Source organism: Phallusia mammillata, chromosome 6 (genome assembly GCF_965637545.1).
Source record: "Phallusia mammillata chromosome 6, kaPhaMamm4.hap1.1, whole genome shotgun sequence".
NCBI classification, from domain to species: domain Eukaryota; kingdom Metazoa; phylum Chordata; class Ascidiacea; order Phlebobranchia; family Ascidiidae; genus Phallusia; species Phallusia mammillata.
In genome coordinates, this window is record NC_137257.1 from 16,191,629 (window position 1) to 16,207,314 (window position 15,686).

A 15,686-nucleotide genomic window follows, 5' to 3' on the forward strand; every position below is an offset into this window, starting at 1 on the left:
AAAATAAAAAATGTAGTAAATGTACCGGTATAAGAAAACTGTACCTCTTTTTCTGCCTACCATGCGAAGGTAAAACATTTTTGTGAATTTCTGTCTAACAAATACTCCATGCTGTTCAAAAAAGTCCAAATTTATTATTGGGCCCCCCTCAGTTGTTCAGCTTGATCTCTCTCGAAGGTACACTAGGATGTTTGTTGTGTTGTGCAGTTACATTTTTTTACCCAACATTCCCATACTTGTTCTCGATGGAAATCACAAACAGTTCTCCACAGTCTGTTTTGGTAGAAATCTTCTGCCTAGTACAATTTTGCATTCAAGAGGTTTCGCTTGAGATGGCTGACGTTTAAATGAAGTTTCAATTGCGTTTATTTCTGCATTATACTTTTTCTGTCATAAAATGTTTGTATTCCAATCAATTTTATAGCTTCTTGAATATCTTTTGATGTATAGCCTATCCTTTTGTATGATCAAGGTCCTGATATTCAACATCTGTTTTGAGACATAAAAAATAGGGGAAGTGCATATTTTGTTGTTTCATTAGTGACATCAAAGGGCAATTATTTTGACCAATACAAAGAAGAAGGTTCATTGCCATGAAAACTGGTGAGTAAATAGTAGTCTTGCTTCCCTGTTAATCACTGCAAAATTGTCACTTTCAAAGCCTGGATGAAGATCACTGCCAATTTTGTAAATTCGGTGGGCCGTAAGAATTTTTCCAATCTTAGATCATCAAATGCAAGTTTTTCTAGTCAATATAGTCTCAAGCTTGTGCTAAAAAGCGGCCCGTGAAAAAGTATTTTTAATATCTTTGGTGGTAGAAAAGTAGCACCATTTTTTCTGGAGGTGAACCATTTGTTTTAAGGCGTTACTTAACTTCAGTCATTAAGTAACCCCATCATAAACGGGCATGTTTGTCAAATTCTGCATACCTGCAACTGGAGAAATTCAAGTCATTAGAAAGTTGCAGTTTTGTAGTAAAGCCAACCTTTTTGGAAGACTGCAAGCACACATACCGTTTTTTTCAAAAACCGGTCTTGCATCTAAAAACATGTTTTCACTACAAAAATAAACATTTTGTTTGTTTTCACTTACCACTGGTATTTCGTCACTTGGCTAATCCCTCTGATAACTTTTGGCATGGTGGCAACTCCACAATGCCATGTGGAAGACTGTTTAATGATGGAAATGTGAAAAGGACATAACCGAAGATTCCAGTTCGAACTGCCTTTGGAATTGTCGAACAGTTCACAATGAAACGGTTAGAGCAGGGGTCCCCAACCGGTGGTACGCGTACCACTAGTGGTTTTTTAAGTGGTACGCGAGTAGCTTTCGTTTTTTTCACAAAAATTTGGATTCACAACTTTCTATTTTGTTTATCTGGTTTTGTTTATAAAAAAAATTCCTCAAGCCTATTCTTATTGTTACGTAACTATTTCTGTTGTTTCGTATCATTACGATCTACAAACTACAGGTCATGTCAATTGCCAACAAGAAGCACAGTTGCTTTGAAAAGCCGTACAACGCTGTGGGACAGTGGGCGTTGATTACGGCAAATGATTGCTCAGCCAATTGGTGGACAGTAAACAAAAGCAAAAATATCATTAAATTTGCTTTAGTGTTATTTTAGTAGGCCAATATTATTATTCTTAATAAAATATGATTCGATTAAATAAGTTGTTCTGCAAGAAGTGGTACGCGTGGCAGTACAAAGCGTCGAAGTGGTACGAGATCGAAAAAAGGTTGGGAACCCCTGGGTTAGAGGAACTCTACTGCCCGACACAAGTCAAGCTTTTGTCAGCAAAACAGAAATGTGATCGAACTAAACGACATTACTTGGAAAACAAACCCAGTTTGCCTACTTTGTCGCCTGGCGCTGTTGGTACTTTCAAGTTGTGTCCGTGTTACTCAAGCCAAGCGTAACGAAACTATTTTACGTAATTGAATTAAGTTATCTATGATTGAACCGATGGCCATGGGATTGCTCGATTTCTCAAGAATTTCCAAAGTTTTCTTTAAGCATATTTGTTTAAACAACAAATCAAATGTTTGGGGTGTGCATTTTTCCTGTTGTTCAACCAGGTTTAGGCCCCAAAAGTCACGGTGATAACGCAACCAAGCGTGACTATAAGGCTCATTAGCTGAGTCTCATTGCTGCAGCATGCAAGCATAGTAGAGTATACTTATTTAAAGGCAGTTGTTGAAATATCGTTTGCACAAACTACGAAAGTTACCGTTGTAAACTATTATGAATGATGACTGTGCAACATACAATGAAAGCAATTTTGACCGGTTGCCATCTCAAAGCAACATATACGGAGTTACATGTATTGAAGGCCTCCACAATACACACAACACAATTTTGGTGGCTCTGACGAAGGGAAAAATATATTCATGCAAATATTTTAAAACAAGCAACTTTCCTGACATACAAGGCATCAGCAAAGAAGTTTCTTTTACATATATTCCTGGAAAATGCTGTATTATTTCAATTGACAGTTTTGCTTGTGCTGCAAGAGGTCTTATTATAGGTGTTACATTCCGTAATGAATCAAATGAACATTTTCTTAACATTTACTGCAATTATGGCGATGATCTGTGCTTTGGTCAGGAATGGATTTTGGACAATGTGGCACAAAACTGTAGAAGCTATGATTTAAGTTTCACCCCATATCAACTGACACACTGTAAAGTCGAGTGTCCTTATGATAAGCTGCAAAGAACAGTGTTTATTTTGGCAGGTGGAGACAAAAGCTTTCATGTGTATGCGCAAAGAAAAAATGAGGCTGTATTTTCTGAAGTAAACGCAGAAGAATATTTTACCGAGCTGGGTAAAGTACCTGAAATACCAACTTACCTTGAAATTTGCAATGTGAACGAGAACAGGAGAATAACAGTCATTGGGTGTGAAAATGGTGCGATTCAGGCATTTTTAGTAAACAGTCATGCTAACACTATTGAAGCGTCTTGGACAATTGAACATGATAGCCCAATATCACAAATACAGTTAATGCTGATTCCTTCAAATGCTGGTAATGGCGTTGTAAATTACTTTACAAACTGGGAGGGCAAAGTGGTAGATGTTCATGTTTGTGTTGTGAGCTCATGTGAATCTACCATGTTGTACCGTAATCTTCCACAGCAAGGGTTTAACAATCCCACTGTGTTTGCTAACAGTTCTTCATACGATGTAGTTACATCATGTGCACTAGCTAAAAATCACATCTTTGGACGCTATGAGATACTAATTGGGACATATGGTCAAAAACTGCTCGCATACAATATGGACAACTTGCCAAATGAGGCATACTCTTCTGTTTCACCTTGTTGGTCACGAGGACTGGCTCATCCAATACTCAAAGTTAAACTGCTTGATATGACTGGCGATGGTATAAAGGAGATGATGGTTTTAACAACTAGTGGTGTACATGTTTTTCAATTTAATATAGGAAGCGTCTTAAACAAAATTAAGTCTAAACTTAACATGAAATCATCGTAACACCTTTTACTTTGCTGTGTGTATTTTAGCTACATATTAAAAACAGAAATAGTGTAAAATTGTGGTTTAGTAACTTTTGAAAATACCTAAAAAGCTATGTACAAGAGTTTTTTTAACAGCATTCAATTTTTTATTATAATTTAATGTTTAAAAAATTCTAAAAAAACGTCTGTGTTATGAATCATGTTGCAACAAGTTTGTAACATTTTGTCATAAATTTCCCATAGATCAAGTGCAGAGTTAACTTGTCGACTTAGAGTGCTACTATCACACATACTTTGCTGTACATGAATACATTTTTCTATCATTATTTTCACTTTTTCCATTTCCGATATGCAAACTTGACCTAAAATGACCTGTGCATTGTTCTGAAAATAAAACATTACACAAGTAAAACATTCTGGTGAAGGGCAACATATTAAAATATAATTTCAAACCTTGGAAAGAAGGTTAAATGATGAAGACTTAAGGTTTGAATGCAAAACTTCATGGAGTATACTTTTCAATTCCTGTTTTGTTAGAGTGCCAGAATTTTGCCGAAGGGCAAGAAACATTACAACTGCTCTCAGTGACCATGATGCCCCAGTGTTTTGAAATGTCAAATCTTCACACAATGTTGTAAGTTCACACATTTGTTTAAGAGTTGCCATTTTGTCTTTTCCGCCAGGAAGATGTCTAGAAAGCAAAATTCTTAAGCAAAAAAACAAATAACATCATTTTGTATGAGTACAAAAGTTAGCCTAATGAAACCCATACAAAAAATGAGTCAAAGTCATCAAAACAAAAGAAACACAGGACAGAAATTCTAACATTGTTAAAACAGGGAAATGAGACGAAATGAGATCAAAAGGTTCATCACATCAGGATGTGGTTTTTATCGGAACTGAAAATGCCATTAAGCAAAATATATATATTCCAAGATTATTATCAGCAGATTTCGTTGCTTGGAAAATACTTTCTATATTTAGTTACTGAATTAAATAAACAGTGATTGTCGATGACCATGCTGTCTGTGGAAGGGTCATTTACTGTTCAGTTCAAACACTCGCATATCAGGATATTTTAACTTAAGTTCTACTGCACCATGTCTTAAGGTCTACAACTATTAACAACAATACAAACATGATGAAGGTGTAATAAGCCATTGTGTCATGACTTTCTCTTGTCAACAAGACCAAGGTCAATAGCACTTACTGAGATATTGATTTTATACTAGTCCTTATCACATCATTCTCATTTGGTTCTTGGGGACACACAAATCCATATTCCACAAGTAGCACATCATTTCCATGAGCACTGTAGTTAATAAACACCTTCAAAAACAAAAATTTATTTGAAATAGAGATGCACCACATTAGCGTTTGGGGTAACAGTAGGATGACCGCTTCTGAAAGGCGTTCAGTTCTTTAGAAGTTGGTCCCGTTTTTTTATGTGAGATTTTGTTTACCTGACAGTAACGCTTATCTTTCAGCTGCAGTTTTGTAAGCTAGATATCAGCGGCGAAATTAGGAAACTACGAAGCTGTCGCGAAAATTATTTGTTCTTTCTGTCAATTGGACGGGTATAGAAACCGCCAAAGTCGAAAATTGGACCGGGTTTCGGTTTTGGTACTTTCGGGTTTGGGCCTGCTTACAATTTGGGACAAAGCGCTTTGCCGCTTAACGCGTCGTTTTGAACCAGAAAACGAAAATTGGCGACAGGACAATTTAGTGGCATTTTGACCTGTCAATTACGTATTCAGTCTCGTGCGGTCTAGCACTTTTGTGGGGGAAATTTTCCAAAGCGATATAATGACGTCATTAGGGAAATTCCCAAAATAAAATGTTGGACCCCCCCCCTTCTGGATACGCCCCTGGTTTCAGCCAAATTGCAAAAAATAATGGAGTTAAACCCGAACTTTGTAAAAATGGTCAGATTTTTGGCTAAATAAATTGGAAAAACAAATATTCTATACATCATTAATTGAAAACAATAAAGTTGAATGTATTCATACCTGGTTATGCTTCTTGACATTAGACATTGATGTTATTTCAAAACAGTCATTATTGCTGTTAAATCCAGTTTTGACCTGCACACTTGGGGAATGATTGAGTAGATCCAAAAAAGGAACCAAGTAGTAACAATCAGCAGCACTCGGTCGAACAAATGTTTGTTTTTGTACATCATGACTGGAGTAAACACACCTAAGAATAGCAAAGTTTGCATCATTGACTAACATACAGTCAAACTAAGGCCAATCTCACCTGGTGTTAACGCAGCACCATGCCCATGTGTATTCCTCCCAAGTAAAGTCACTACTTAGTATTTTTAGGGGTAAATTAATTTCTAATCCCCAGTTTCTTGCTTCAGCTAAAAGCTTGTTAACTTCTTGAAATTGTCTGCACACATCCAACTGCATATTAGTGACATTCTTTTGGACGGACTCAGGTAACAAAATTATAGATGAGTGACACCAGATGACTGGATGATTAAACACTGTTGGCAAAGATGAAATGTATGGTGACCATTTGATGCTAATTTTGTTGTGTTTCCTTGCATAGTCTTGCAGGCGCACCTCCTCAATTAGAAATATACATAGCGCTTCCACACCAGATATTGTTGATAACCCTAGAACACATTTTTTTCAGTGGTTTGTTTGGTTTACGTTAAAAAATCGCTCACATTAGCAACAAATTTTTACTCAAAATATGCTCCACAAATATAACATATACCACGCAAAAACATATTTTAACAAATAAACAATCGGAAATATATATATGCCACTAAACAGGTCAGACACGTAATGCAACAAAACATACTTTATACAAACCTGATGGGTTTTTAGCTAACAAAAACTTTATAATGCTGGAATTTTGACAGACCTGCCTAACACCAATCAAGACCTCCTTAGGTACAGAGATGATCACATCTCCTAAAAATAAAAATAACATTGTATAACCCCACATGACCAAAACTGCAGATTGAACCTTTTTTAAAATTTCTTTTTGCTAAGAGTCCTCTTCCAGTGGAGTGAAATTCTGCCACACACAGTTCCTTGCATTTAAAGTTCCAGGACTTTTTCATCCATCGCAACAAGACATTTTCTTGGTTTGGAACGAAATAAGAATTTCCTAATAACAGGTAAGAAAGATGACATAAACATTGCTATTTGTGTGTTTTTTCAATTACCTTTTAATTTACGACATCTTTTTCTAGATGTTCTTCCTCGCTTTGTCATGTAACTTTATTCATTAATGTTTAAACACAGTAATCTGCATTTGCTATGCACAAAACATAAACAACACCATGTTAAATGTCTTAAGCCATAGCTAAACAGCATAAATGTGAACAACACATTAAATACACATGGCAATAGCCATTTTTTGAACAGAATATCAGAAGTCATAAATCTGATATGTTGCTGAACATAAATGAAAGAACTCTGAAAGTATTAACAACAAATCATTCCAGTTTTGTCACAAAGGAAAAGCATGCAATTCCAAAATGAACATAATTAGGTACTTTTTGGATTTACATATGTTAATACATCATAACCATAAGGACTGAAAGTATTGTACTCAGTCCCAAAACAGTCCATCCTGAAGTATAAACTTCTTTGATGCCCAAACCCTTAGCTTGATCCCATATAAGATGCCTTAGTCCATTGCAGGCATGAAACATGAAGGGCCAGGCGATAGTCATTTTTGCTTCAAACAAAACTGCTGATCCCAACATACTTCCATGCAAAGAACTGGCAAAAGCCAACATAGAATCAACAGTTTCTGGCCTGAGCAAAGTTGCAAATGCAAAACAGCTTGTGGCAGTGGCCATCCAAATTCCTGTGCCTCTGTGGGTTATGGAAAGCATTGATGTAAGTTGTGGAGTGTAGATCGTCAGATGTGGGGACGTTGGACGGTTCCTTGTTTGATTTCTTGCAACATAGTCATCAATTTGTTGTTGAGCTGTTCCTGTTGTTTTGCTAGCAATGCACATGAAAGCTGGTGCTTTTTGTCGGCCCAGAGTTGTACATTGTTTGAGTGCAATTCGGGCTAACAGGGTCATTTTCGAGTTTTCACCTATTGCTTTTCTGATAAAACATGGAAAACACACTGTATTCGTATGGAACTTAGTACACCAACAGTGGCAACATTGACTAATGTACAAATACGTGGAAATGAAATAAAAAGTCTAAATTCATTTACAAAACTGTATCGTTTTGCAAGACGCCACTCGCACAAGTTATAATTCTAAACCATTAAGTGCATGGGTTAACTGCATAAAAACGAACGTCTGAACAATACACACGTTTACCTCACTTCCATATGCAAATGACCACAGACAAACAAACATAATAAGTCAAAATTCTTGCCAGCAATCAGCTAAACTAGCACTGAAGTTAGAACTGAGAACGTGATGATCTCGATGTTCGACATGCATGAGGTAACTCGTCACGCAAGAAAAAGCATAATATTTAGTTTTCATTTTAAAGAACTCAAACCCATCCTTGCAATTTAGAAAAAACGCAACTACCTAAAATGGTTTCCATTGAGAAACACTGTTTTAGAATCTCATCAACAACAAGCACTAAGAGCACTTTCACAAAAACTGCAATCAGTTGAATTCCAGGTTCCAAGCAGACGTATCAGAAAGAATTAAACAACACATTAGGAACCAACTACACTACAACATAGCCTACTCGTATATACATTTTTTTGGGAACATGGTTGGCGGTTTTGCATATGCAGTTAACTTAATCGGTTTGTCGCTTATGTCAGGGGTCACCAAACTTTTTTCACTGCGGGCCGGATAAGTTTAATAATAGTTTAATAATAATTCGTGCGGGCCGGATAGTTTACATGCCCTAGCGCCGTCTTTGCGAACTTAGACCGCAAGGCGATTTTGATAGGGGCGCCAAGATATGGTCTTTCTGTAATCTCATTAAAATCTGGTGATGCGACTATTAAATTGCATAGTTAGTCTCATCTTACAAGCAACGCTTGTATATTACGTCACAAGTGACCAAAGAAAGCAATGGTTTGTGCACAATTAACACTTTTAGTCTTGTTTGTGACGTAACAAACTGGCTTTGGGTCAATCCTGGGTGTTGTAATCCCATAAAACAAGGTAATATCAATTCTACATATCGCGACAGGAAAACTTTCGTAAGAAGTAGATCAATTTTTAAATGTTACAAAGTTATCAATGCGATTTGACAAACCAAAAAATGTGGTCGCGGGCCGGATGAAATGACCTCGCGGGCCGGATCCGGCCCGCGGGCCGTAGTTTGGTGACCCCTGGCTTATGTAATGATTTTGAATTTCACATCCATCGGCAGTGGTCCAACGTAAGGGTAAAAACTGAACTTTGGTTAATTTAATTAGTTGGCATATATTACCTTCATAAGATGTTTTTCGTTTTCATTTTCACAACCCAGCACGCGCCAAAATAGACGTCATCAATGACCCGTGTCTCGAGAAAAGGCGATCCACATACCTATCATTTGATAAATGCAGAATAGAAAAAAACATGGTGAAAATCCCAATGAGGTAATTCTGAAACATGCCAAGTAATGTGGTGCAATATGACCCGGAAACAAAAAAATCCCTCTTGATGACGCATTGCAGCTAGGCGCTCGTAAACCGTAGCAGGTGGCAACTAGCACCGATAGCAGCAACACCACGTCATTGCTCAACGTCAGAAATGCCATTAATTACATTAATTAGGCTACCTCATAAATCAAAAAAGCAGTTTATCCTTTGTTTCTTAGAACAGCATAGCTAAATGTTAGGTTATCATAGGAACTATTCCAGCTAGACGCTTTCAAACTTTGTGGTATTATGGAAAAAAACTGCACGACCAGAAATATGCGAAGTAGCAATGTAAAATCAACTATACAAAACGCCTGTATTTGTCAATGATGTGAAATCAGGGATGCATGACTTATCATATGTAATAAAGGTTAAATCAGTGGCACAGCCCGAGCTAAATGTTTGGGCAAAATTTGTGTCTTTCTATACCATTTGGCTTAAAACATTAAAAATATGCGATTTCTAAATTGGACTGATTAGCTAACAACTAATTTAGTTTAAATAAATGTTCTTGACACCTTTTCAGGGCATTTTAAGATTTTTATAACATCACTGAAGAGTCATGAACTTTTGATGAAAATTCCAACTCTTTCAATTTGAAAAGGACTAACATGCGTCAGCCGTTAATACCCGACTTTGCCCATTCCAATTCACTATTATTACTTACCTAAAACATATGTACCTACAGAGTACAGCTTAATATGGGCAACAAACTAAACCGTACCAACTCAAGTAACGTACCATACGACGTAAATATGTTTTATTTATCAGCTATAGAATGCGTGCACCGATTTGGAAAGCACGCAACAGACTCGATTGTGAAGCAATAAACTTCGCTGCTTTGACGCACAAGACGCAACTCCCTTCTTCTTGCAGCTTTTACCTTCTGCGTTTCCTGACCTGAATAAAAAAACCTTGTTCAACAAGCAGTGCGTGATCGGTTGCAGTTCTTGTGGCACAGGCTACCTGATTACGGCGTTGCAGAGAGTTGTGTGCTTCTGGGGTGATTCCAAATGTAATCAAGTCTAGTTTTGACCTGGCTTCTTGCATGCACGCAAGTGAGTGCACAACCGAATTTGTATGAATCGTCTTGTAATGTTAAAGTGTGGTTCTACCTATTTTACAAAGTGTATTTGTTCAAATGTACGCCGTTTAACGAGTTCAAGGTTGTTTAGTGGTAGGTTAACTAGTATAATTTGCAAGGAATAAGTTGAAGGAATGAAGACAAGCAATGTTTTGTGTCTGGTAACGGCACTTTTCATGAGTGCGAAAGGGTAAGTACTTGGTACCAAATGTGATCAAACTTAGATGTGCTATGTGTTGTTTGCAAGTAACAGTTTGTTGAGAATTCACAACACAACCGAAAATATGTATAATACTCGTTCATTATCTCAAAACTATGTCATATATGGTCTTAATTGGCTACGACATGTTTCTTAACGAAACGGTAGCATAAATACAGTGAATGAACGCAATGTTTGTCTTTACACATGAGAATACAACAAATCAATTTTTGCCAATTATAATGTTTGAAGCGACGTGCTTGTGGTTTGCCGTCATTTGCTAATTGTCTGGCTGTGTGGCTTCTTTGATGTGGTATAGATCGCCCCTTTGTTGATATTGTGAAAAAATCCCTTGAGATTACAGGTATAGTGCATTGAAACATGAAAGTATCGACTGGTGCCATTGTTGTGTCACTTAAGCTCCACATCAATAAACATGCGGCTGATTTGTGTAGCTCAATGACACGCGCTTGCAGATTTTGCAACAAACTTGTAAGATAAGAACGGATTAAAAGCAAAGCTAGCTTCGGGCAATGGAGGCGCTCAAAGTCCCCGACTTGTAATTTTTATCCACTACAAGCACAAACAAATCGCCGCAGTTTGATTTTTATATTACACCTTTTTAGAATAATTTTAAAAATAAACAGAGAATACATTAAATTGCACGTTTTCCAATCTGACAAACACAACCCCAAAACAAGATGTATAACTACAAACACTGTTGAGATGCATTATTCATAACAGTAGATATAATCAGCATGTACTCTAAGGGATTATGTTCATTATGATGTTCGTCTTGTACAGGGGTCACCAAACTACGGCCCGCGTGCCGGATCCGGCCCGCGACCACATTTTTTGGTTTGTCAAATCGCATTGATAACTTTGTAACATTTAAAAATTGATCTACTTCTTACGAAAGTTTTCCTGTCGCGATATTTAGAATTGATATTACCTTGTTTTATGGGATTACAACACCCAGGATTGACCCAAAGCCAGTTTGTTACGTCACAAACAAGACTAAAAGTGTTAATTGTGCGCAAACGATTGCTTTCTTTGGTCACTTGTGACGTATTATACAAGCGTTGCTTGTAAGATTAGACTAACTATGCAATTTAATAGTCGCATTACCTGATTTTAATGAGATTATAGAAAGACCATATCTTGGCGCCCCTATCAAAATCGCCTTGCGGTCTAAGTTCGCAAAGACGGCGCTAGGGCATGTAAACTATCCGGCCCGCACGAATTATTATTAAACTATTATTAAACTTATCCGGCCCGCAGTGAAAAAAGTTTGGTGACCCCTGGTCTTGTAGGTGATCCCAATTCCTTTCCAGAGCCATTACGACTCTTTCCGTTTCTTAGGGCAAGTTGTTCAACGGTTTCGCAAACTACTGCATTCCTATGAAATTGCCAGTTTCATATGGAGTTTTGTTAAAGGCGAAATATAGTGTAAACGCTAAATTATTTGATATGCGTACGAACCATAACGTCTCAATAATAAGGGTGGGAGTGATTTTGTCCCATAATTTATTTGGAAATGGTTTACGTTGTTGCGACAGGATATTGGTTACAAATATTTTTTTAAATGTACAATTGTAACTACAATTTATTGCAATTGTAGTTGTGTTTTGTAAAAATGTGTCAAAAAAAGTTATTTCGCTTAATTTTTTTACGACCCGGCATAAACCTTTTAAAAGCCTTTCTCGCTTGTGGACATACGCTTTAAAATCCAAAGGCATTGGATTAGTAAAACCACCAGCACGCGTCTCCATCTAGTCCAGACATCAAAAAATCACAATAAACCTGATTTAAACCATTAAACGTAATTCTGTATTTCATTTCAATTCGTTTCAATTCGAGGTCAAAAATAATCTAATTAGGCTATCTGTCTAAGTCAGCGGTTCTCAACCAGTGGGCCATGGCCCACTGGTGGGCCATGGAAGCATTTTGATTGGGCCACAGACCAAAAAAAAATAGAAAGCATTTTTTAAGAATTTTCATTTGTGTCACTACACTCAATTTTACAAGAATAATGGCTTGGGGAGGAATTGAGAAGGAATGTAAATTAATTTGAATTATTCTATTTATGGTATGAAGTTACTTTGAGTTTCTGCAACCCCGTATGTTTATGATGTAATAAACTACTTTGTGATTACAATAAAGCCAGATAATAGCAGAATATCAATTGTCCAATTATTCAGTCATAACTGAAAGTGCTTGATTAAAGAAGGGAAAGTGCTGTTTTATGATTTTTTGCATTAACATATTTTGAGCTTATTATCTGTTTGAAATATGTCCTGTAGTTTTTTTTGTTCTGAACCTACTTTATAGTTGTTTCTTTCTTTCATAAAAATTTACTGGGCCACAGAATTTTTGTGCAATGAAAGTGGGCCACGAAAGAAAAAAGGTTGAGAACCACTGGTCTAAGTATTTGCGTTAAAAAAATGAAGTGGAAATTTTCCTGGCGTTAGCACACAACAACTAAAAAAACATGAATTCATATGTAGAAATCAGGTTTTAATGTGTTTTTTTTGTAGCCTCGATGTAGTTTTTGATCTCCCTGCCAAACTACGTCACGATACGACTCACAACGTCATCCTCACAACGTTCGATGCAGTGGTGGGCAGACATTTTACTGTCCGAATGTCAGTGCGAACGGATAGTGGCGTGATTTTTAACCAACAAGTAAGTCTGCTCAAATTTAGAGAGCTCTTCTGGCAATTGTCAGCCCGTTAATTGATTGTTTGGTTGTCTTCAAACTTCTGCGCTAAACATACCGTAGCACCCTGAAAGTGATTCTAGTCAAGTACGTACGTGATACACGTGGTGTTATAGCATTGATTACCTTAAGAAGCCATTTGCAGGTTAATGTCAAACACCATTCGTTTTGTTCACAGCGAAGTGTTATCGTGAGCAGTTCGGTCGACACGCACCACTTTCCCCTGTCGGTGGCACCAACAACCAATCAATGTAGAGGGAGCGATGCCGCAGACACCGACGATCTTTGTGAATGTGTCATTGAAGTTTCGGTGGAGGCAAACCCGACCAGGAGTTGGAGGACCACCAAGACTGTACCTATAGCTAGAAAATTGGGTCACATCTTTATACAAACTGATCGAACGGTTTATAGACCTGGGGACACAGGTACGCTTAGTCCAGTGGTTCCCAACCAGGGCCCATGGCCCCCCAGGGGGGCCACGAGCTGTGTTCAGGGGGGCCACAGGTGTAGATTTACCAGAAACACCCACTAAAATTTTTCCTAATTTAATCCACTATTTTGCATACTATTTCTCTATATTGAGACTTTTTTGCGAATGCGGACCCTATTTACTCTATTCGACCTGCGTTTAAAGCCGATATTAGTATCCAATTTCCACACGAGTTTGCCATTTACATTTTAAGGGGGCCACAGGACTTACAAGCTTACATGAAGGGGGCCACGAGGCAAAAATGACACTTTTAGGGGGCCACGGTCCATGGAAGGTTGGGAACCACTGGCTTAGTCAATAGCTTCCGAGAAAGGGTACTAAAACTTTTTAGCAATGTTGTTAAAGTAATAATGCATAACCATTCCTGAAACAGTGCCATGCAAGCATTTATTATAAAAATGTTAACTTGCAAATAAATGATATTCGTCTTGGCAAAAGTTTTTGTCATAAAGTTAAAACGAACTATGAATTAATTAATGTCTCTTTTTTTTGCCTTTTCACAGGGGAAAATTGCTTGTTTTGGCGTTTGCTAACATTTCCGAAGTGCTTCTTTTAAGACAAGCGTTTTAAGATAGTTAGAATGATTTTTAAATATTCTTTATTTTGCAGTCAATATTCGTTTTATTCCTGTTGATGATCAGTTGAAACCTTTGGCGTCAACGATGTCCATGTTTATTTACGTAAGTGCTACGTTTGACTTACCTAGGGATCCAATGATTTGACCGTTTTGTACGAGGTTGCCTTCTACTGGATATTGCATACTTTACGACGAATGTGATTCGGTCAATGCAATAAAGGTTCTGCTTTGATGGAGTCCTGCTTGTCGATTACCATTCGGGACGTTATAATGTTGGTGCCAGCGCATTGAATTGCATTACCAATACCTGCATACATAAAATATGCATGACGGCATACAGATATGCTGCATTTACCTCTTTACCAGCTGTCTCGGCTACCAATGCTATACAAATCCTTGTTTACAAATCATGGCTTAGTATTCGAGTTATATAGTCGCGATACCCATAATTGGTGTTTCAGCCCATTCGATGACCTTTTCCTCAGATAATTCTGACCATAGTATGATACTGTTCCATCAACGGACATGCGTCAGTATTTGACTTGCTAAACGTATGAATTAGTTTGAGCGTGTCTTGCAAAACTTTCAATAGGTTGAAACGATAAATAAGTTTTATTGTTTTCATACACAAATAGCAGTGGTGGGATTCAACCGGTTCGCATCGGTTCTGTAGAGCCGTCTCACGACATTTTATGAGATCAGCGAACCGGTTAGCATCACTAGTTACTGTCAATGGACTTTTTCTAACCGAACCGGCTGAAAAAAATGACTTTTGTGATAGAACCAGCTGAAAAAAAATTTGAATCTCACCACTGGAGATACACATGTGCCCTATACTACAAATGTAAACACTGTCAGGCTGTGGCAATCTTTTAAATTTTTTAGCTCTTTTTTGTTTACTTGTAAAAGCATGTTTTGACACATATTAAAGTTAAGAGTTTTTTTTATTTTTATTGCATATTTAGGCCCCAAGTCCAACCCCTGGTGGGGCAGGAGTTGAAGTATGGAAGAAAAACAAAGCAGCAAGCAACGGTGTGTTTGCAAGGGATTTTAAGATACCCCAAACACCACCTATTGGTCAATGGCAAATCAGTGCACGATTTCACAAGTAAGTCCAAATATAGTTGAAATGAATGGACATCAAATGGACTTTGAAATGTTGCATCATGCACATTGTGAAATTGTGTATCGTATTTGTGGTGAATTGAGACCAACGCAATTCAATGGTTCAATGATTTCAGTAATGTTAAAAGAGTTTGCAAGAGAAAAAAATAGCTTTTTCCAGACCCTTGCTTTGTCTTCATGTGCCAAAAATATTTGGCGGTAAAAACAAATTGGATGCAAAGGGGTAATTGCCTTTTATTTCCCGATCTCAAAGAAGGTCTTATGAGAATCCTTTCTTTACATTTGCACAAGTCTAAATGGCGCTAATACAGCATACTTAGATTACAAGGACACTTTAATCCAGAAAAAATAGAAAACCAATACAACTGTTTAATGTAAAAGGCATGCCTCAACTACACGTTTTTATTTAGCTTAATGATTTTATTTAGG

General features: G+C 37.3%; 4 protein-coding genes across 7 annotated transcripts in view; 2 read left to right on the forward strand and 2 right to left on the reverse strand.

The window, feature by feature from the left end:
• Window positions 1-1,421: 1,421 nt before the first annotated feature.
• LOC145233404 (KICSTOR complex protein kaptin-like) lies at window positions 1,422-3,904 on the forward strand. The gene has a single exon (XM_080098124.1). The coding sequence runs from the start codon at window positions 2,246-2,248 to the stop codon at window positions 3,494-3,496; it is 1,251 nt and encodes a 416-aa protein (XP_079954250.1). The 5' UTR covers window positions 1,422-2,245; the 3' UTR covers window positions 3,497-3,904.
• Window positions 3,421-6,725, reverse strand: LOC145233402 (SET domain-containing protein 4-like). The gene is made up of 8 exons (XM_080098123.1): window positions 6,665-6,725; window positions 6,463-6,606; window positions 6,306-6,407; window positions 5,740-6,103; window positions 5,490-5,679; window positions 4,691-4,809; window positions 3,934-4,171; window positions 3,421-3,864 (listed from the first exon to the last, which is right to left on the reverse strand). Exons 1-8 carry the CDS (start codon window positions 6,711-6,713, stop codon window positions 3,637-3,639), a joined length of 1,434 nt encoding a protein of 477 aa, XP_079954249.1. The 5' UTR covers window positions 6,714-6,725; the 3' UTR covers window positions 3,421-3,636.
• A 31-nt stretch (window positions 6,726-6,756) lies between these two features.
• LOC145233405 (succinate dehydrogenase cytochrome b560 subunit, mitochondrial-like) lies at window positions 6,757-7,840 on the reverse strand. The gene has a single exon (XM_080098125.1). It carries the CDS (start codon window positions 7,535-7,537, stop codon window positions 7,016-7,018), a length of 522 nt encoding a protein of 173 aa, XP_079954251.1. The 5' UTR covers window positions 7,538-7,840; the 3' UTR covers window positions 6,757-7,015.
• Window positions 7,841-10,025: 2,185 nt separating this feature from the next.
• Window positions 10,026-15,686, forward strand: part of LOC145232580 (complement C5-like) — a 30,685-nt gene continuing 25,024 nt past the window's right edge. For 3 of the 4 annotated variants that reach the window (XM_080097236.1, XM_080097238.1, XM_080097237.1), the window contains exons 1-5: window positions 10,212-10,337; window positions 12,884-13,031; window positions 13,244-13,490; window positions 14,165-14,235; window positions 15,098-15,240. In XM_080097236.1, the coding sequence (XP_079953362.1) occupies window positions 10,282-10,337; window positions 12,884-13,031; window positions 13,244-13,490; window positions 14,165-14,235; window positions 15,098-15,240 (665 nt within the window). In that variant the 5' untranslated portion in view covers window positions 10,212-10,281. Of the gene's footprint in view, window positions 10,122-10,211; window positions 10,338-12,883; window positions 13,032-13,243; window positions 13,491-14,164; window positions 14,236-15,097; window positions 15,241-15,686 lie in introns of those variants that run through there. The other variant, XM_080097239.1, reaches the window with a different exon arrangement.